General features: G+C 47.0%; 1 protein-coding gene across 1 annotated transcript in view; it reads left to right on the top strand.

Annotated features, from left to right (window-relative positions):
* fars2 (phenylalanyl-tRNA synthetase 2, mitochondrial) overlaps positions 1–22,114 on the top strand; it is a 316,890-nt gene that overhangs the window by 161,380 nt on the left and 133,396 nt on the right. The window contains exon 5 of the mRNA XM_033014599.1: positions 7,053–7,184. Coding sequence (XP_032870490.1) covers positions 7,053–7,184 — 132 coding nt within the window. The remainder of the gene's footprint in view (positions 1–7,052; positions 7,185–22,114) is intronic.

The raw sequence follows: 22,114 nt of genomic DNA, 5'->3' as shown, positions 1-22,114 counted from the left end.
TGGTTCAAAGAACAATGAATGAAAGATATGCAAAAATGTAACGATGACAAAGGAAACAGGCCATTGTCAGCTGTTTGTTGGGTGAAAACGAGAAGCTGGTGCGACTTGGGTGGGGGAGGGATGGAGAGAGTGGGAATGCAGGGGTTACTTGAAGTTAGAGAAATGAATATTCATACCGAAGATAGACACAAAATGCTGGAGTAACTCAGCAGGACCGGCAGCATCTCTGGAGAGAAGGAATGGGTGACGTTTCAGGTCGAGACTCTTCTTCAGACTGATAATGGGTGACGTTTCTTCCTTCCTACTAAATACTCATACCACTGGGCTGTAAGCTGCCCAAACAAAATATGAGATGCTGTTCCTCCAATTTGGGTTTAGCCTCACTCTGACAATGGGGGAGATCAAGGACAGAAAGGTCAGTGTGGGAATGGGAAGGAGAATTAAAATGTTTAGCAACCGGGAGACCAGGTTGGTTCAGGCGGGCTGAGCGAAGTTGTTCAGCGAAACAATCGCCCAGTCTGCGTTTGGTCTCGCCGATGTATAAGAGTCCACATCTTGAACAACAGATACAGTAGATGCTCAAGATGTGGACTCATATACATGGGCTGTCTTCCCTGCACTGTTTCCAGCTTCATCACAACCTTCAGTTAGGTGACCAAAACTGAACACTGTCATTCCATGTGACATGATTCTTCACACTAAAAATTGACAGTTTGTGCTAATTACTACAGTTCAACAGCTTTAGTGATAATAAATTCACAGCATGATGCGCTGTTTCCACCTTTGTATAAAATTATATGCAATTCTTGCGGTGGAGTTCATCATTTTCAAAATGGCAAGTTAATCATGTATCACTTTTGTAAGTGCAACTGAATTATGCTTTAGGACATATAAAGAACACACAAGGAACAAAAATGCTCAATCTTGAGCAAAAATAAAGTGGTTTTCATCTCTTCCATTCACCCATCCCCATCCCCCACCCCCATCCCCCATCACCCATCCCCATCACCCACCCCCCATCCCCCACCACCATCACCCATCCCCATCCCATCCCCCATCGCCCATCCCCCATCACCCATCCCCCATCCCATCCCCCACCCCCCATCGCCCATCCCCATCCCCCACCCCCATCCCCATTCCCCACCCCCACCTCCATCACCCATCCCCCATCACCCATCACCCATCACCCATCCCCATCCCCCATCACCCATCACCCATCCCCATCACCCACCCCCCATCACCCATCCCCATCACCCACCCCCCACCCCCATCCCCCATCACCCATCCCCATCCCATCCCCCATCACCCATCACCCATCCCCATCCCATCACCCATCCCATCACCCATCGCCCATCGCCCACCCCCCATCCCCATCACCCATCCCCATCCCCCACCCCCCATCACCCATCCCCATCCCATCCCCTATCCCCCATCACCCATCCCCATCACCCACCCCCCATCGCCCATCACCCATCCCCCATCCCCATCACCCACCCCCATCACCCATCACCCATCACCCATCCCCATCACCCACACCCCATCACCCATCACCCATCACCCATCCCCATCACCCACCCCCCATCGCCCATCACCCATCCCCCATCCCCATCACCCATCCCCATCACCCATCCCCCATCACCCATCACCCATCCCCATCACCCACCCCCCATCGCCCATCCCCCATCCCCCATCCCATCTCCCATCCCCCATCCCATCCCCCACCCCCCATCCCCATCACCCATCCCCCATCACCCATCCCCCATCACCCATCCCCATCTCCCATCACCCATCCCCCATCCCCCAGCACCCATCCCCATCCCACCCCCCATCACCCATCCCCCACCCCCCATCACCCATCACCCATCCCCCATCACCCATCCCCCACCCCCCATCCCATCCCCCACCCCCCATCACCCATCCCACATCCCCCATCACCCATCACCCATCTCCGATTCCCATATGTCCCTTTCATCTCCCTCCTGAGTAGACTTCCTTTTGGCCAGAATATAAAGTGGTCATTGAACTATACTGCACAGAAGCAGGTCTTTCAGCCCATCTTCTCCACATCGACCAAGTTGACACAGTGGGAATGTTCCCTGTGCCTGTACTTTGCCGATATTCCTCTAACACACTTAATACTTGTCCAAATCTGTTTTAAATCTTAATTGTATCCACTTCTATAGCAGCTTACTCCAGATACGGACTACCCTCCGAGTGAAAAATTTGCCGATGAGGCCCCTGCCAGCCCCTCACCCCCACAATGACTCCATCTACAGTTTTAGTTTAGAGATACATCGTGGAAATGGGCCCTTCGGCCCACTGAATCCACGCTGACCAGCAATCGGCCATTCATTAGTTCGCTTCTACACACACACAGGAACAATTTACAGAAGACAATTAACCTACAAACCTGCACGTCTTTGGAGTGTGGGAGGGAACCGGAGCACCCGGAGATACCCCATGCGGTCACAGGGATATCATACAAACTCCATACAGACAACACCCGTAGTCAGGATGGAACCCGAGTGGGTCTCTGGTGCCATGAGGCAGCAACTCTACCGCTGCGCCACTAGCCGCCCTAATGGGCCTGCCCCACTTAGGTGATTCTTTAGGCGACTGCCAGGGACTAATTTTAATGGAATTCACCTACGACACCTGGCGACAACCTACGACAACACCTACGTCAACCTACGACAGCAAAATTTGTCGCCACTGTCGCCGAAAAATTTTCAACATGTTGAAAATTTTGTGGCAGTTGCCTGTAGTCGCCCAAAAAATCGTCTAAGTGGGACAGGCCCGTAAGTCTGCTGCTTTTACATTTCACGTTACAATAGGAAAACAGCCAACATAATTAAGGACTATTTACACCCCAGTCATTCTCTCTTTTCTCCTCTCCTGTTGGGCAGAAGAAGCAACAACTCGGATGTGTGTACTGTCAAAGTTTGTTTCTTAAAAAAGCAGATAGCAACAAAAACTGTTAAAGGTAAACCATGGCAATCTTTAATTGATTTGTCAGACGGGAGTGGCAAAGATCCACAATGAGCACAAAGGTTGCTCAGTGCTTTTCGGGCTCCCACTCACAGAACGATGGAGAGTTAGCACAATTATACATTTTTCTTATCAGCAAAACACTCCTACCAAGTCTGAATATGGCATGACTGAAAGATTCTGCAACCTTTCATAATATAAGAAAGCTGGGTCCAAATCAAGCTCATCCAATAACAAGTTATTACTTATCTCTGGAGGGTCAGCTATTTTTTTCAATCTTGGCTTCTTTATGTCCTTGAATGAAGCACATGTTATTACCAAAGATCCTATAGCGGAGCAAGATAGACCACTCCTGCTAAATGCAATGGGCTGACGTGCAGTACGCAACGGAGCGGAACGTGGGCCTTTTTTTCATCCATTTCCGTAACCGGACCCGACCCGACCCGACTCGCAGTGTAATCAACGTTGAAATCAAAAATGAGGAGAAGATTTTTACCAAATAACTTTTATTTTTACGAGGATGTTTCTGTAACCGGCTTCCGTCTTCGCACTATTATCCTATGGGATCTTTGGTGCGGAGACGGAAGCTGGTTATTGAAATGGGGCATTAAAATACCCATGAATCTGCCCACGACCGTACTACATATTTTTCGTCGAATGGATTATCTTGCTCGCTATATGATCTTTGATTATTACTGCAGGCTGCCATCTTAATGTCTTTATTGAAAAGACAACCAGTCCTCCATATTGTGTTCCATATAATTTACAAACTCATTCAGACTTGGCACCGAGCCATTCTTTTGTTCTACTAGTCCATGCTTTTGTAGAAAAACTACTCAATTTTAGATTTGACTACTAGATTTGACTATTCTCTCTCTCACCAGATCCCAGAGCAGCTTCTTCCCCTCTGTTATCAGATACTTAAACGGACCTCCCATTGCTAAGGATGAATTCCTGATCTTCCGACCTACTTCATTGTGGCCCTTGCATTATTTTTTATCTGCACTTTCTCTGTAACTGTAACACTATGTTCTGCATTCTGCTTATTTTTTCTTTTGCTCCACCTGATGTATGATCTGCAGGGATAGCACGCAAAACAGTTTTTTCACCGCATTTTGGTACATGATTTAACAACAATAATAATAAGCAACTCACCCAATGTGTAATATCTGCTTCAATGCCCTACCCAGCATCTGTCATCCTGTTGATAGGTACAAAATGCTGCAGTATCTCAGCAGGCCAGGCAGCATCTCTGGAGAAAAGGAATAGGTGACATTTCAGGTTGAATTCATCTTCAGTCTATGCAGTGATCTCCCTGTGGCTCAGCACTTCAACACCCCCTCCCATTCCGAATCTGACCTTTCTATCCTGGGCCTCCTCCATGGCCAGAGTGAGCACCACCTGAAATTGGAGGAGCAGCACCTCATATTCCGCATGGGCAGTTTGCACCCTAGCGGCCTGAACATTGACTTCTCCAATTTCCGGTAGCCCTTGTTGTCTACTCCCCTTCTCAGCTCTCCCTCAGCCCTCGGGCTCCTCCTCTTCCTTTCTCCTTTCTTCTCCTCGCCCCCCCCCCCCCTCCCCTCCCACCGTACATCAGTCTGAAGAAGGGTTTCGGCCAGAAATGTTGCCTATTTCCTTCGCTCCTTAGATGCTGCTGCACCCGCTGAGTTTCTCCAGCACTTTTGTCTACCTTAGGTCTATGCAGTCTGGTGCAGTCTGAAGAAGGGTTCTGACCCAAAATGTCTTCTATTTCCTTTCTCCAGAGATGCTGCCTACCCCGCTGAGCATTTTGTGTCAATCTTCGGTATAAATCAACATCTGCAGTTCCTTCCTACACGCCAGTCATCCTGCTGTTTTTTGATGAACTTATTGTAATGTAGAGACACAACATTTAAGGCAGGTGTGTAAGAAAGAACTGCAGATGCTGGATAAAATTGAAGGTAGACACAAAATGCCAGAGTAACTCAGCGGGTGAGGCAGCATCGCTGGAGAGAAGGAATGGGTGATGTTTCAGGTCGAGACCCTTCTTCAGACTGATGTCGGGGGAGGGGGCGGGACAAAGATAGAAAGTAGGCAGAGACAGTTGGACTAGTAGTGGAACTGGGAAGGGGGAGGGGAGGGAGAGAGAAAGCAAGGGCTATCTGAAATTAGAGGTCAATGTTCATACCACTGGGGTGTGAACTAACCAAGCGAAATATGAGGTGCTGTTTCTCCAACTTGCACTGGGCCTCACTCTGACAATGGAGGAGGCCTAGGACAGAAAGGTCAGATTGGGAATGGGAGAGGGAGTTGAAGTGCTGAACAACCGAGAGATCAGGTAGTTTACGCCGGACTGAGCGGAGGTGTAAAGCAGGTGTGTAGGATCTCATTTATTTAAACACCTGGAGCGGGCTGCAGTGGTAGCGGTGGCATGTCATAGATGTTTGGATCGGGAACTGGATGTGTGGAGAATGGAGGGGATATGAATCATGTGCAGGCAGAGGAGATTTGTTTGACTTAGCCCCACGTTCGGCTGGAACATAGGGTCTGTTCCTGTTCTATCTTCTATGTGCATTTGATAAGGTCTCACATGCATTTGATAAGGTCCCACATAGGAGATTAGTTTTCAAATTTAGGGCACATGGTATTGGGGTTAGAGTGCTGACATTGATAGAGAAGTGGTTGGCAAACAGGAAACAAAGAGTAGGGATTAACGGGTCTCTTTCAGATTGGCAGGCAGTGACTAGTGGGGTACCGCAAGGCTCGGTGCTGGGACCGCAGCTGTTTACAATATACATCAATGATTTGGATGAAGGGATTCGAAGTAACATTAGCAAATTTGCAGATGACACAAAGCTGGGTGGCAGTGTGAACTGTGAGGATGCTATGAGAATGCAGGGTGACTTGGACAGGTTTGGGGAGTGGGCAGATGCATGGCAGATGACGTTTAATGCGGGTAAATGTGAGGTTATCCACTTTGGTAGCAAAAACAGGAAGGCAGATTATTATCTCAATGGCGTCAAGTTGGGAAAAGGGGAAGTACAACGGGATCTGGGGGTTTTTGTACATCAGTCGATGAAAGTAAGCATTCAGGTACAGCAGGCAGTGAAGAAAGCGAATGGCATGTTGGCCTTTATAACAAGAGGAATCGAAATAGGAGCAAAGAGGTAATTCTGCAGTTGTACAGAGCCCTCGTGAGACCACGCCTGGAGTATTGTGTGCAGTTTTGGTCCCCTAATTTGAGGAAGGACATTCTTGCTATTGAGGGAGTGCAGCGTAGGTTCACCAGGTTAATTCCCGGGATGGCGGGACTGTCATATGCTGAGAGAACAGAGCAGCTGGGCTTGTACACTCTGGAGTTTAGAAGGATGAGAGGGATCTCATTGAAACATATAAGATTGTTAAGGGCTTGGACACGCTAGTGGCAGGAAACATGTTCCCGATGTTGGGGAGACCTGAACCAGGGGCCACAGTTTAAGAATAAGGAGTAAGCCATTTAGAACGGAGACGAGGAAACACTTTTTCTCACAGAGAGTGATGAGTCTGTGGAATTCTCTGCCTCAGAGGGCGGTGGAGGCAGGTTCTCTGGATGCTTTCAAGAGAGAGCTAGATAGGGCTATTAAAAATAGCGGAGTCAGGGGATATGGGGAGAAGGCAGGAATGGGGTACTGATTGGGGATGATCAGCCATGATCACATTGAATGGTGGTGCTGGCTCGAAGGGCCGAATGGCCTACTCCTGCACCTATTGTCTATTGTCTATTCCCATTTCAAGTCAACAATATTGTTACCTGCTTCATAGTGGAGTGAAATCATTTCACATTGCATTCCAGGTGGCCGTGATAGTTGGACAGGTGATTGATTTTGCTTGCAAAGGGGCCTGAACTACACAACACACTCTTCACATTGATCTAGACACAGGCATTTTTTCCCCCATGCTTAAAGATTTTTGCTGTGCACAAGTCTTTTGTGAATGGGTTTGTTTGCTATTTATTTTCCTGGTGTTCGGTAATTGGTGCCATTAACTGACGAGTGCTCTGTTTTTGAGAATCTCTAATGCTGCCCTATTTGCCTCGGCAACAGGACTGGACACTCGGTGGGTGGAGTGCTATTTCCCATTTACGCACCCTTCCTTCGAAATGGAGATCAAGTTCCAGGGAGAATGGCTGGAAGTCCTGGGCTGCGGTATCATGGAGCAGCAACTTGTAAACTCAGGTAAATCAATTGTGCAGAACATTTACAATATAGGTCACGAACGGTATGACACAATATAGGTCACGAACGAGTCCACATGGAGTCTCACAGCATGGAAACAGGCCGTTCGGCCCAACTTGCCCACATGTTTAAACACCTGGAGCTTGCTGCCAGGGGTGGTGGTGGTGGTGCCAGGTACAATAGTGGCTTTTCACTTTGGATCGACAACTGGATATGTGGGGAATAGAAACATAGAAAATAGGTGCAGGAGTAGGCCATTCGGCCCTTCGTTCCTGCACCGCCATTCAATATGATCATGGCTGATCATCCAACTCAGTATCCTGTACCTGCCTTCTCTCCATACCCCCTGATACCTTTGGCCACAAGGGCCACGTCTAACTCCCTCTTAAATATAGCCAATGAACTGGCCTCAACTACCTTCTGTGGCAGAGAATTCCAGAGATTCACCACTCACACAATAGAGGGATACGGATCCTGTAAGGATCCTAGGCAGAGGTGATTACTTGGCCCCATTCGGCCCAACATGTCCCATCTACACTAGTTTAGTTTAGTTTAGTTTAGAGATACAGTGTGGAAACAGGCCCTCCGGCCCACCGGGTCTGCGCCGACCCGCGATCCCCACACATTAACACTATCCTACACCCACTAGGGACAATTTTTAATTTAAATTTTTTTTTTCATATTTTTATTAGAAGTATACAAAGTATACTTTTACAAAAGTATAAACCGCGGCATATGACATAATACATTTATCGTACAGCTTCCATTTTAATTTTAACACAGATGAAATAGAAAAAGAGAGAAAGAGCAAGAAAGAAAGTGAAAGAGAGTGAATATGTAAAAATAGAACCCCTAAACTACCAAATGAGTGAAGTCACAGAGTGAGTAAGTAAAAACTTAAAAAAATAAAGATAAAAACGAAAAATAATAAAAAAACAAAACGTGATGATATACCTGCTTCATTTCTCACCACACCCATTACCCTGTCCGTAAATGTGCACCATGCTATCCTTGTAATGAATCAATGAAAGGAGACCATATCTTTGAAAATTGCTCTGATTTTCCTGCTAAGACAAGTCTCATATCTTCAAGCGTCTCAGACATGTTTGTGATCCACATTTTAAGAGTTGGGGTAGATGCATTTTTCCAAAATTTAAATATAAGTTTTTTCACCATTATCAGGCCATAGTTAAGGAAACGTCTTTGAAATATTGTTAGCTCAGAGCAGGCTCCTGCTATTCCGACAATAATCAATTCTGTATTGGGGTCTAGTTTTGTTTTTAATAATTTTGAGAACATTTCAAAGATTCCTTTCCAAAATGTATGGAGTTTTATGCAAGAGGCAAAGGAGTGTGTCATAGTTGCTTCTTGAGAAAGACATTTGTTGGAAATAGGAGACACATTTGAAAAAATCTTATTCAGTTTAGTTTTTGAGTAGTATTGTCTGTGGAGTATTTTGAATTGGATTAAAATATGTCTAACATTGATCGAACAATTATGTATATATAGGAGATATTTTTCCTATCTGTCTTTGGAGATTTTTAGGCCTAATTCCTCTTTCCATTCTCTTCTAATTGCGTCTGACAATGGAATTTCTATATTTAGAAGGATATTGTACGTATGATATTAGATTGCTTGACTCCGAGTTTCTATTCATACCTTTGTCTAATATATCTGGCAACAGTTTGATACTCGTGGGTATATGTTTTCAAATAATCTTGAATTTGAAGATATCTAAAATATTGATTACCTTTCAGACTGTATTTCGACTCTAATTTCTGGAATGATAGCAGGTTTCCCATTTCGTACAAATCTTCAACCTTCTTAATTCCTAGTCTTTCCCAATAAATAAACGTTTTATCTATAATAGATGGTTTGAACGATGGGTTGTTAGCTATTGGTGAAGAGATAGATTTCTTAATTTAAAAGTAAATTTTACTTATCTCCAAATTCGTAAAGTGTGCTATGGATAATCGGATTTTTTCATATATTGTGTTCTTCAAATTTATTGGGGAGAGAAGGATCGCGCCTATATTAAAAGGCGAACAATTCGCTCTCCATTACTAACCAATCTACCTGTTGGCATGCATTATCCAGCCAGTAAATTACATTTTTAATATTCACTGCCCAATAATAGTATAAGAAATTGGGGAGCGCCAATCCGCCCATTTCTTTGGGTTTACATAGATGTCATTTATGAATTCTATGTGATTTATAATCCCAAATAAAATTTGTAATCCGGGAATCAAGTTTTTTACATTTAATTAACCTACAAACCTGTGCATCTTTGGAGTGTGGGAGGAAGACACACGGATAAGACCCACGCAGGTCACGGGGAGAACGTACAAAGATAGCACCCATAGTCGGGATGGAATCCGGGTCTCCGATGCTGCATTCGATGTAAGTCAGCAACTCTACCGCTGTGCCCGCCCATATGTCCCACCTGCCTATGTTTGTCCCATATCCTTCTGGTCATATCCTTCTAAACCTGTCCTAACCTGTCTAAATGTTTCTTAAACGTTGCGATAGTACCTGCCTCAACCTTCTCCTCTGGCAGCTAGTACCTTACACCTACCACCCTTTGTGTAAAAAAAGTTACCCCTCAGATTCCTATTAAATCTTTCCCGCCTCACCTTATACCTCGGCTCTCCGGTTCCTGATTCCCCTATTCTGGGCAAGAGACTCTGTGTATCTACCCGATCTATTCCTCTCATGGTTTTATGCATAACAAACTTATCAGGAATGCTGGCTCCGTCCTGGGGGCAGAGTTGGATTCATGGGAAGTGGTCTTGGAGGGGTGGATGCTCCTCAAACTGCGGAGAATCCTGGACAAAACAGCTCACCCCCTCCATGACACACTGGTCAACTTGAGGAGCACCTTCAGCAACAGACTGGTTCCACCAAGATGCAGGACAGAACGCCACAGGAATTCCTTCTTCCCTGTGGCTATCAAACTGTACAACTCCTCCTCCTTCTGTTATGGGGTAGACTGAGACTGAGGCTGACTCCCCCCCGCCCCCTCCCCAGTCTTTCCACATTCCAAATTACCATACAGCCATACTAAAAAAAAGCAGCAAGGCACACAACAACATGAAATTTAACATAAACATCCACCACAGCAGATTCCCCACATTCCTCACTGTGATGGAAAGCAAAAAGTCCAAACTTCTTCCTCTTTATTCTCTCGTGGTCGGGGCAGTCGAACCATCCGTCGGGGTGATCAAAGCTCCTGCGTTGGGGCGATCGAAACTCCCACGACTTGGAGTTCCCGAAGTCGGTCTCTGACCAGAAACCACGGTTGGAGCTCCGAAGTCGAGCCCTGGCAAAGGGATCGCGAGCTCCGCTATGGTAAATCCATAGGCGACCGCGGTTGCAGCACTCAAAATCGGTCTCCAGCAGAGGCTGCCCAACTCCTCGATGTTAGGCCGGAGTGCGGACGGAGATACGATATGGAAATTGCATCTCCGTCGAATTAAGAGATTCGTAAATGTTTCCTCAACACTAAAAACATACATTTAACGGATACATTTAAAACACAAAGAAGGACAGACAGACTGTTGGCGAGGCAGCCATTGCTGGCGCCACCCGGTCGTCCCATTCTTTCATCATTGGTCAGTCCCGCCATACGGGAATTAACCTAAACTGTATTCCCTTAATAGCAAGAACATCTTTCCTCAAATTAGGAGAACTGCACACAATATTCCAGGTGCGGTCTCACCACGACCTTATACAACTGCAGTAGGACTTCCTTGCTCCTAAACTCAAATCCTCTCGCAATGAAGGCCAGCATGCCATTTGCTTTCCTCACTGCCTGCTTTACCTGCATGCTTACTTTTAGTGACTGATTTACAAGGACACCCAGATCTCGTTGCACCTCCTCTTTTCCTAATCTGACACAATTCGGATAATAATCTGCCTTCCTGTTCTTGCCACCAAAGTAAATAACCTTTCATTTATCCACATTATACTGCATCTGCCATGCATCTGCCATGCATCTGCCCACTCACCCAACCTATCCAAGTCACCCTGCAGCCTCATAGCATCCTCATCGCAGCTCACACTGTCACCCAGCTTTGTGTCATCCGCAAACTTGGAGATGCCACATTTAATAGTAAGATTAAACGAGAACTTACCAGTTTGAAGTTTGATCTGTATTTTATGAGGAGTTACGATGAGGGATTACGTGAAGAGCCCGCTCAGCACGCATGCGCGGCATACTTCAAAGCAGCGGTGTGGAATCACAGATAGACACAGTTATTGAAATAAACATAGTAAAGAAAAGGAGACCTCAGTTATCAGTTTGACCCATATTATTGAGGGTGGGAGCAGAGGGCACGTAATCCCTCATCGTAACTCCTCATAAAATACAGATCAAACTTCAAACTGGTAAGTTCTCGTTTAATCTTACTATTTTACTTCGGAGTCACGTGAGTGACTACGTGAAGATTTTAAAGCTCTGATTTCAAACCGTGTAACAGTTATTACTTCACTCACTGCCGAAGTCCTTGAGGGAGGAAGTGTGTTATCGTAATCAACCAATGAATCTGTTTGTAGAAAAACACAATGGTATTTTTTAACAATAACAACAAAGAAATTAAATTGCTCCCCTGGGCTTAAATTAAATATTTGCAGTCTGTAAAAAAATTTCTGTAAATAAAGCAGGTTTTGCCAACGGCTTATTATAAAAAGTTCTGAACGTTCTTTCCCCCGACCATCCTGCTGTAGCCAGGATGTGGTCTATAGGCACGTCCATTCTTTTGGCCGTCGACGTGGATGCTGCCCTGGTGGAGTGAGATTTGTACATGTTAGTGTTTATCCCAGCAGCTTTTAGCACCTGCTTGAGCCATCTCGAAATGGTTTGGCTCGTCACCCGACGATAAGGTTTTTTATGACTGACCCATAAGGCTTTTTCACTCCCTCGAATATTTTTGGTTGTGTCTATGTAGGACAGTAGGTGGGTCATGGCACATAACCGTGGTTCTGGCGGGTAAACCCAGAATTCCACGACTGGATTAGGTGTTCCTGGTCTGCTCTGTTTGATCAGTCCCTGGATAATGAAAGAGATCTGGTCTGGAGCTGTGATCATGTTGTCCAGTCGCAATAGGTGTAGTGACTGGACCCTCTGTGCAGATACAAGTGCCATCAACATGAGTGTTTTGAGTGTAGATTGTTCCAGGTTGAGGGATCTGGCTGGTGGCCATCCCCTGAGGTATGTCAGGACCACACTGACATCCCATTGGTCTAGGGGGGTTAGAGTTGTAAATACCCTTCATTAGTTTGACCACCAGCGGGTGGGACCCCATGGCCTGTTGTCCTGGAGCTTGTTTTAAATAGACAGACAGGGCACTTCTAGCTGTGTTGATGGCACTGTAGCTGAGTCCTTCATCGTGGTGAAGGTTCGCCAGGAATTCCAGTACGTTGGTAACTGTAGCGGTTGAGTGGGTGGTCCCTGTATCCAAGCAGTACTTCTCCCACTTTTTGATGCTGGACAAGTACTGTTTCCTTGTGGATGTTCGGAGGGATGTCGTGGAGTAATGGAAACCATGGCTGTGTAGGCCATTCGGGTACTATCAAAATACCTGAAGCAGAGTCCATTTGTATTTTGCGTAGTACCCGGCTGATGAGGCAGAAGGGAGGAAATGCATAGAAGAAGAAATTTCCACAATCCAGCGCGAACGCATCTACCGCTGCTGCCTCAGGGTCTGGTTCCCAAGCGACATACATAGGTACCTGGTGATTTAGCCTTGATGCAAATAGGTCGATATCTGGCGTGCCATATTGCTTAATAATTTTTGCAAACACTTTGGGGTTTAACATCCATTCGGTGTTGTCATTAAATTTGCGTGACCTGTGTCTGCCACTGTATTTAGCTTACCTGGCAGGTAAGTTGCTGATAGCCAAATATGTCTTTCGACACACCATTGCCAAATTGTGTTGACCAATTTGTCGCATGATATCGATTTTATGCCGCCCATATGGTTAATGTAGGCCACCACCATAGTATTGTCTATTTGTAACCGAACATGCAAGTGATGCATATTGGATGCATATGCTTTTAAACCATAAAAGGCACCCAACATCTCTAGATAGTTAATGCCCAGTGTAAGTAGTAATGATGACTCTAGGTTAGTCCATCTACCACCTGTGCTGGATACGGAGTTAGTCGCTCCCCAGCCTTGAGCACTGGCATCTGTTTGGATAACTAAAGTAGGGTTAATGATGATGATAGGGCTGAAACTATGCCAAACGTTTTTTGCCCACCACCGTAGTTCTGATATTGCTTCAGTGGGTAATTTCATGATACGATCATAATGACCTGCATGTCGTTTTAGTGCCTGTACCTTTGCTCTTTGTAAGTTTTGATAGTGCAAAGGTCCAAATTGTGTAGCCGGAAATGCTGCTACCATTTTCCCAATTACTCTTGCTACTTGTCGAATAGTTGGTCGCTCGTTGGCCATTAAATTGTTGCATGATTGTGCCAATTCAGTTGTTTTGTCTTTTGGCAAAGTTACAGACATGTGGGCTGAGTTAATTGTGAAGCCCAAGTAGTCCATGGTTGTGGATGGCTTCAACTTAGATTTATCTGGATGTAAGACAAATCCCAAAGTTTCGAACAACTGTTCGGTAGCTGACACAGCTGATATAGCCAATTCCATGGTCTTGCCTACTATTAAGATATCATCAAGATATGCCATGACAATATGTTTTTGTCTTCTTAATATTGCCAGGGCTGGTTTTAGTATCTTGGTGAATAATCTTGGGGCTGATGTTAACCCATTGGTAATGCTTTAAACTGCCATAGCTGCCCCATTCAGGTAAATTTCAGGTATCTGCGATGATCCTTGTGAATGGGTACTGAATAGTAAGCATCTTTGAGGTCAATGCTTGCCATGAAGTATCCTTTGGAAATCAGTTGTTTGGCAGTAACAAACGTTTCCATTTTGAAATGTACATACTTAACAAACATATTTAGTGAAGTTAAGTCAATGATGATGCGACACCCACCATCTTTTTTAGTTGTAGTGAATATATTTGACACAAATTCCAAGGGTTCATGTTTTGTTTTTTCAATGATACCCTTAGTGATTAGTCTCACCAGTTCAGCTTGTCCCTCTCGTCTCTCTTTAACTGAGAGGGAAAAGACCCTCTGGGGTGAATGTTGAACTGGTGGCAATTTTTCTAGTATAAATTGTATTTTGTATCCACTAATGCTATTGAGTATATACTTGTCACTCGTGATCGACTCCCATGCTTCCTTAAACAGGTGTAATCTCCCCCCTGTTAGTATTGCGCCCCTACTTTCTATATGCTGGTAGGAACCAGACCCACCTACCTCCATGGTTATGGGTGTTTCTTCTGTCTCTTCCCAGACCAGCGAGTCTTGCGCGTTGTCTGACGTGGCGGTGATGTTTGGGGGTGGCGCATTTTCCATGGGGTCCGCTCTGGGCCTTGGTCTAAAAAAGACTTCCGGTCGTGATATGCGGACCCCAAGCTTTCACCAGTCCCATAGGGTAGACGTCAACTGGTGGACGCGGTGGGGTGCTGCCGCTTGGGTATTGTTGTTTTGGGTTTGCTCGTCCCGGGGCCTGCCCTCATGAGACCGAATGTTTTAGAGGCCTCTTCCATATCCTTGACTTTTTTAATAATAATAATAATGGATGGGATTTATATAGCGCCTTTCTAATACTCAAGGCGCTTTACATCGCATTATTCATTCACTCCTCAGTCACACTCGGTGGTGGTAAGTTACTTCTGTAGCCACAGCTGCCCTGGGGCAGACTGACGGAAGCGTGGCTGCCAATCTGCGCCTACGGCCCCTCCGACCACCACCAGTCACTCACACACATTCACACACAGGCAAAGGTGGGTGAAGTGTCTTGCCCAAGGACACAACGACAGTATGCACTCCAAGCGGGATTCGAACCGGCTACCTTCCGGTTGCCAGCCGAACACTTAGCCCATTGTGCCATCTGTCGTCCCTAAAGTGAGGTCTTTGCCAAAGAGCAGTGTGTCTGGCTCAGTAGTTGGGATTTTGCACAACCCGGCGAATTTTGGATTGAGGGCAGGTCTTATCATTTCTTTGCGGAGGTTATTTATCTCGAACTGCGTGTTGTACAACAGTGCGAGAGTGTCCTGTTGGTTTGTGGTCATTTCTGTATTGTCCACAGAACGAGCAAATGATGTGATGGCTGACGTCAGGAGCCTGAGGATCCGCTGCAGTTTCAGCTCCTGATTTCGAATATTTGTCCCAACGTGCCCCCAGATTTGGCTGTTGACAGCCTGCACTTTGAGTGATTCACAATTTTCAGGAGCTGTGTATAATTCTAAGACCTCATTAACCACCTGCTCCTGTAGGGGCCTGTTGGAAAGGTGGTTAATGCTGACCACTAGTTTAGGCTCTAATGGCCTTCCTGCACGTGGGGCTGCCACGTAGCGGTCCACCACACCCAGCAGCTCTTCCTGTTCCTGCACCCCTGGCATACTCCCGACTTCTTCAGCCAGCATCCCCTCTTCCTGACCAGCCCAGCCCTGGTCGCCAAAGCTGCCCTCGGATGAGGGGGAAGCGATGGGCAGTGCACAAGGCACTGTGGAGGGAGTGCCTGAACTCCCCCTGCGAAACTGCTCCTCACGCAGCGAGCCTCGCTGGAGCACCTGCTCCAGGAGCCGCTCCATGCGGCTCAAGCGGCTGTTTCTCCCCCGAACGGGTGGTGAGACGTCCCCGTCCGACAAATCGGAAACCACCAGCCGGATGGCTTTGCATCCAGTCCGCTGCTCAGGCGCTAGCGAGACTGGGCTCGGCCCGGTGTCGGGGATGGCGGAGCGCCGGGTAAGCGGTCCTACCGCCTCCTGCCCCCCACTGATGGAACGCTCCTCCGTTGGAGTCGAGCGGGGGACAGGTTTCTTCAGGAGCCTTTTCTTGTTCATATTCATGCTGTGGAAACAAAGCAGAAGGCTCTCCTTGCCAACAGAAAACTGACCTCAGAGTAACTTAGGTACACAAAATTGCTGGAGAAACTCAGCGGGTGCAGCAGCATCTATGGAGCGAAGGAAATAGGTGACGTTTCGGGCCGAAACCCTTCTTCAGACCCCTTCTTCAGAGTAACTTACCTGACGGTCCGTCTTTTAAACTGTAGCGGGAGCGCCTGACTCCCGCTGAGGCCGCTGTTGCACTGCTGAACGCAATGCCGCGCATGCGTGCTGAGCGGGCTCTTCACGTAGTCACTCACGTGACTCTGAAGTAAAATTCCTTTGTCTAAATCATTAATATATATTGTAAATAACTGGGGTCCCAGCACCGAGCCTTGCGGCATCCCACAAGTCACTGCCTGCCATTCTGAAAAGGACCCGTTAATTCCTACTCTTTGCTTCCTGTCTGCCAACCAGTTGTCTATCCATGTCAATACCCTACCCCCAATACCATGTGCTCTAATTTTGCACACTAATCTCTTGTGTGGGACCTTTTACAAAGGCTTTTTGAAAGTCCAGATACACCACATTCACTGGCTCTCCCTTATCCATTCTACTTGTTACATCTCAAAAAATTCCAGATTAGTTAAGCATGATTTCCCCTTCATAAATCCATGCTGACTTTGACCGATCTTCTCACTGCTTTCCAAATGCGCTACTAAAACAACTTTAATATTCGACTCGAGCAACTTCCCCACTACTCACGTCGCAGCGGCCTCTGCAGTCCGTCTGTCTTTTTTTATTTTTTGTCTTGTTTAAATGTAGTTATAGTGTTTTTTTTTAAACTGAGTATGTGTGTGGGGGGCGGGGGGTGGTGGGGGAAACTTTTAAATCTTTCCCCTGCATGGAGAACCCGACCTTTTCTCTGTCAGGTCTCTGTTGTCGTTGGGGCCTTGCACCGTGGGCGGCCTCCAACCAGAACGACCTAGGGCTCCAGTCGCGGAGCTGCGGACTTACTTACCATCGCGGAGCTGGAAGAGTTCGGAGCGGGAGGAGCGGTGGTGGGGCGCGGCTGCGGTCCGACCCTGGAGATTCGGAGGTTCCAACTGCAGGTCTGGTGGACAGTGACACCGGGAGCCCGCGGGTCCCTGCTGGGAGACCGCTTTTCGGGGCTTCCGCAAAGGCGACTTTTCCCGCCCGAGTTGCGGCGTTGAGGATGACCTGGAGCGGGGTCTTACATCGCCCGGCGCGGCTTTAACGCCCGTGGGACACTTACCATCGCCCGCCGGGGGCTTTGACTCTGACATCGGGAGGAGTGCAGGGGAGAGATAATACTTTGCCTTCCATCACAGTGAGGAGGAGATTGTCAGACTAACTGGTCTATAATTCCCCGTTTTATCTCACCCTCCTTTCTTAAAAAATGGGGTTACATTGGCTACCCTCCAGTCCACAGGAACTGATCCAGAGTCTATAGAACATTGGAAAATGACATTGGAAAATGATCACCAATGCATCCACGATTTTTAGGGCCACCTCCTTTAGTACTCTGGGATGCAGACCATCAGGCCTTGGGGACACCCATAGAAGGAATGGGTGATGTTTCGGGTCGAGGTCCTTTTTCAAACTGATGGGGACTGAAGAAGTGTCTCGACCCAAAACGCCACCCATTCCTCCTCCTCAGAGATGCTGCCTGTCCCTCTGAGTTACTCCAGCATTTTGTGTCTATCTACGGTGTAAACCAGCATCTGCAGTTCCTTCCTACACAACCTGCAAACATGTATGTCTTTGGAGTGTGGGAGGAAAATGGGTTGTTGAGATCAGTTGCATCATGGTTAAAAAAAAATCACATAAAATCTGATACAGAAATGAAATGATATGGTGCAATAGTATCTTAATAGCATAAGTAAAATGAGTAGAGACGGAGTGGCCTTTAGGTAGACGGAGATCCTTGGTTGGTCCCAAAGCTTGCTGTGATTTTGAGTGGGTCTCTTTTCCTGCCTCCAGCAGTTTACTCTTTTCACAGCCATCGTTCGTTTCATCTTTGGCTAACGTTGAATAAAAAATGTCGTGGTCCACCACCTGGTGGTCCGGCACCTACTCTAATCCAGACAAAATACGAGAGTATTTTGAATACGAGAGTACAAACCCCCCCCCCCCCCCCCCCCCCTCCGCAGTGGCGCCAAGGCTGGGGTGAGATGGCTGATCTCAACCTCAAATTTTCCCCCTGTGGCTCCGGAACTAGCCGGCAGATCCGTTCTCGGAACCAACTTCCGAGGCCGACTTTGTTTGGCCGGTATCTTGGACGCCCAGCAGCCTAGGCGGAACGTTCCCATACCGTTAGACTCATCTCGTGACCACTGTTGGTCCGGCAAAACGGTCAATCCTGAAAAAATCTGGAACCAAGGGTGCCGGAAAAAGCGGTGGTGGCCCGGTATATGAATATGAACACAGAACACGAAGCACACAATTGTCATAAAACTTTTCATTAAATTAAAGAAAAAATAAGTTATTGGAGCACGGATGAAATTTTGCTCTTCACGGTAAGGCTGAAAAATGGCAAATTATTCCACTTGTGACATTAATTTTCCAATTGCAGCGTAACCAGAGAACAGTATGTTACATTTCAATGTTCTCCAGGGATGCTGCCTGACCTGCTGAGTCACTCGAGCACTTTGTGTCCTAGACTGTTCCTTCTGTTGTGCCAAAATGATCTGCCTTGAGCTAACTTGAGCAACCATCACAAGGGGTACTTTTTGTAACATTTAAGTGATTCCTTCCATTTGAAATGCCATTTAGTTTAGTTTAGAGATACAGCACGGAAACAGGCCCTTCGGCCCACTGAGTCCGCACCGACCAGCAATCCCCGCATACATATGCTAAAGACACAGCTCACCATCACTATCGACCAGTGGCGCTAATGTCGGTGGTGATTAAGTGCTTTGAGAGGTTGATCATGGCGCAAATCAACTCATACCTCGACAAAAACCTAGACCCACTGCAGTTCGCTTACCGCTACAACAGATCAATGGTGAATGCGATCTCGCTGGCTCTCCACTCCGCTCTAGACCACTTGGACAACAAAAACTCATATGTCAGGCTGTTATTCATTGACTACAACTCGGCATTTAATACAATCATCCCCTCCAAACTGGTTACCAAACTCTCAGAACTGGGTCTCTGAGCATCCCTCTGCAATTGGATCCTCGACTTCCTCATTCACAGACCACAGTCTGTCCGTATTGGTGGAAATGTGTCAGCCTCGATAACAATCAGCACGGGAGCACCTCAGGACTGCGTGCTCAGCCCCCTGCCGTACTCACTCTATACTCATGACTGCGTAGCCGGTCATAGTGCGAACTCCATCATCAAATTCGCTGACGATACCACTGTTGTGGGACATATCACTCACTGATGAGTCAGAGTATAGAAGTGAGATCGACCGTTTAACCAAATGGTGCCAGCACAATAACTTGGCTCTCAACACCAGCAAAACCAAGGAACTGAATGTGGACTTTGAAAGGGATGGGGACCCATAGTCCCGTTTATATCAATGGGTCTATGGTGGAGAGGATCAAGAGCTTCAAATTCCTGGACGTGCATATCTCTGAAGATCTCTCCTGGTCCGAGAACACTGATGCAATTATAAAGAAAGCACATCAGCGCCTCTACTTCCTGAGAAGATTACGGAGAGTCGGTATGTCAAGAAGGACTGTCTTAAACTTCTACAGGTGCACAGTAGAGAGCATGCTGACCTAGTTGCATCGTGGCTTGGTTCGGCAACTTGAGCGCCCAGGAGCAGGAAAGACTGCAAAAAGTTGGAAACACTGCCCAGTCCATCATAGGCTCTGACCTCCCTACCATCGAGGGGATCTATCGCAGTCACTGCCTCAAAAAGGCTGAGAGCATCATCAAGGATCCACACCATCCTGGCCACACACTCATCTCCCCGCTGCCTTCAGGTAGAAGGTACAGCAGCCTGAAACCTGCAACATCCAAGTTCAGGAATATCTGCTTCCCCACAGCCATCAGGCTATTAAACTCAACTCAAACAAAACTCTGAACATTAACAGCCCATTGCACTTTAACTGCTTATTTATGTGTGTATATATATATATATTCATTGGAATATGGTCACACTGATCTGTTCTGATCTGTTCTGTATTTATATATGCCTACTATATTCTGTTGTGCTGAAGCAAAGCAAGAATTTCATTGTCCTATCTGGGACACATGACAATAAACTCTTGAATCTTGGATCTTGAATGTTGGTATCAGGGACAATTTTACTTCGGAGTCACGTGAGTGACTACGTGAAGAACCCGCCAGGACGCATGCGTTTCATATCGCTTCACGCATTGCGAAACGACCGGCGGGGTGGAGCGTTCCTCCGCTGTGGTAATTTTGAAACCGAGACCGACAGGTAAGTGAATTACTCTGCGGTCGTCTTTTGTTTCCCGTGCTGTTTTTTACAGGGGGAAACTATGGACAAAAATAGTGTCCACAAGGGCTGCGTCTAAGCTGGTTGGGGAGGACCGCGGAGTTGCGGGCAGCCAGCAGCAGCTGAAGGCACCAGCATCACCGTGAGTGGGATCAGCTTTGCCCGACTTGGCACCCGCGCCGGCCAGATCAACACCACGGCCGGGCGGGAAGCCTATACAGAACAGAGCCATTGACTCTGACAAGTCGAAACGGCAGGCGGGGGGAGCGTTCCCCCGCAGCGGCAAGTTTAAAACCGAGACCGACAGGTAAGGGAATTACTCTGCGGTCGTTTTTTGTTTCCCGTGCTGTTTTTCACAGGGGAAACTATGGACAAGAGTCCACAAGGGCTGCACTGGCTGGGAAGAACCGCGGAGTTGCGGGCAGCTAGCAGCGGCTGACGGCACCAGATTACCATTAGTGGGATCAGCTGTGCCCGACTTGGCACCCGCGCCGGCCAGATCAACACCACGGCCAGATCAACACCGGGCGGGAAGGCTATCCGGAACAGAGCCGTTGACTCTGACAAGTCGGACTGCAAGAACGTGACAGACTCTGGGAGATGGAGTCTAGTCACCATGGGTTATACAAAACACCCACAGCAGCACCTTACGTAGGGCTGCACAGTGCATCTCCCTCGTCAGAGGGGAGTACTGGGGGTCAATTCTGGGCTGACCCTGAAGGGGGGTTTGCTGAACAAACAACAAGTGTGCAGGAAGGAGAAAACCTACTGGACATGGTGTCCAATTACATACAGCCAGATCAGACTGGAAAATATCTAGAACAAAAACTAGCATCCAGCATTGATTTCCTATCATTCAAGCAACTACAGGAACAGGCTGTGATGGACACCACTGCCAAATATTTGGCACCAGGAAATTGTGTATCCCTGAATGTTCCAGAGGTGAACAATTGTATTTGGAAACACGTCGGAGCAGGAGTTAGAAGCCTGGATGTAAAACTCCAGAAAGTACTAAAATTACTAACAGCAGGGATCACAGCATTCGCTCGCACAGTGGAGGCGACAACAGGAAGGACCTCCTACACTCAAAGAAAACTATGCCTGCTCGTCTTTAACATTTCTACCCTGTGGGAAAGGTTCTGACAATCTATGCCTCTCATAATTTTATAAACGCACCCTCAACTCCTATGTGTAAGAAGGAACTGTAAATGCTGGTTTAAACCGAAGATAGAGACAAAAAGCTGGAGTAACTCAGCGGGACAGGCAGCATCTCTGGAGAGAAGGAATGGGTGACGTTTCGGGTCGAGACCCTTCTTCAGACTGTGTTCATAGTTGAGGTTAATGTTGTGCAGTGCTCTAGAGGCTGATGGTTGTTGGGAAGAAGTTACTGTATATTGGGAAGAAACTACTGAACCATTGAAGATAATTAGTCTTATTAAGATCTTAGTTTAGTTTACAGATGCTCCCCGATTTACGATGCTTCGACTTACGATATTTTGACTTTACAATCGACAAACGCTGGGCAACGGCAGCGAACCGCAGCTCACTTCCGGTCACGTGATCACATTGTATTAAATGCATTTTC

This window comes from Amblyraja radiata, chromosome 2, assembly GCF_010909765.2.
Source record: "Amblyraja radiata isolate CabotCenter1 chromosome 2, sAmbRad1.1.pri, whole genome shotgun sequence".
In the NCBI taxonomy this organism is placed as follows: Eukaryota; Metazoa; Chordata; class Chondrichthyes; order Rajiformes; family Rajidae; genus Amblyraja; species Amblyraja radiata.
Note: the sequence above shows the minus strand (reverse complement) of the source record. Positions and strands in the feature narration are given on the sequence as shown.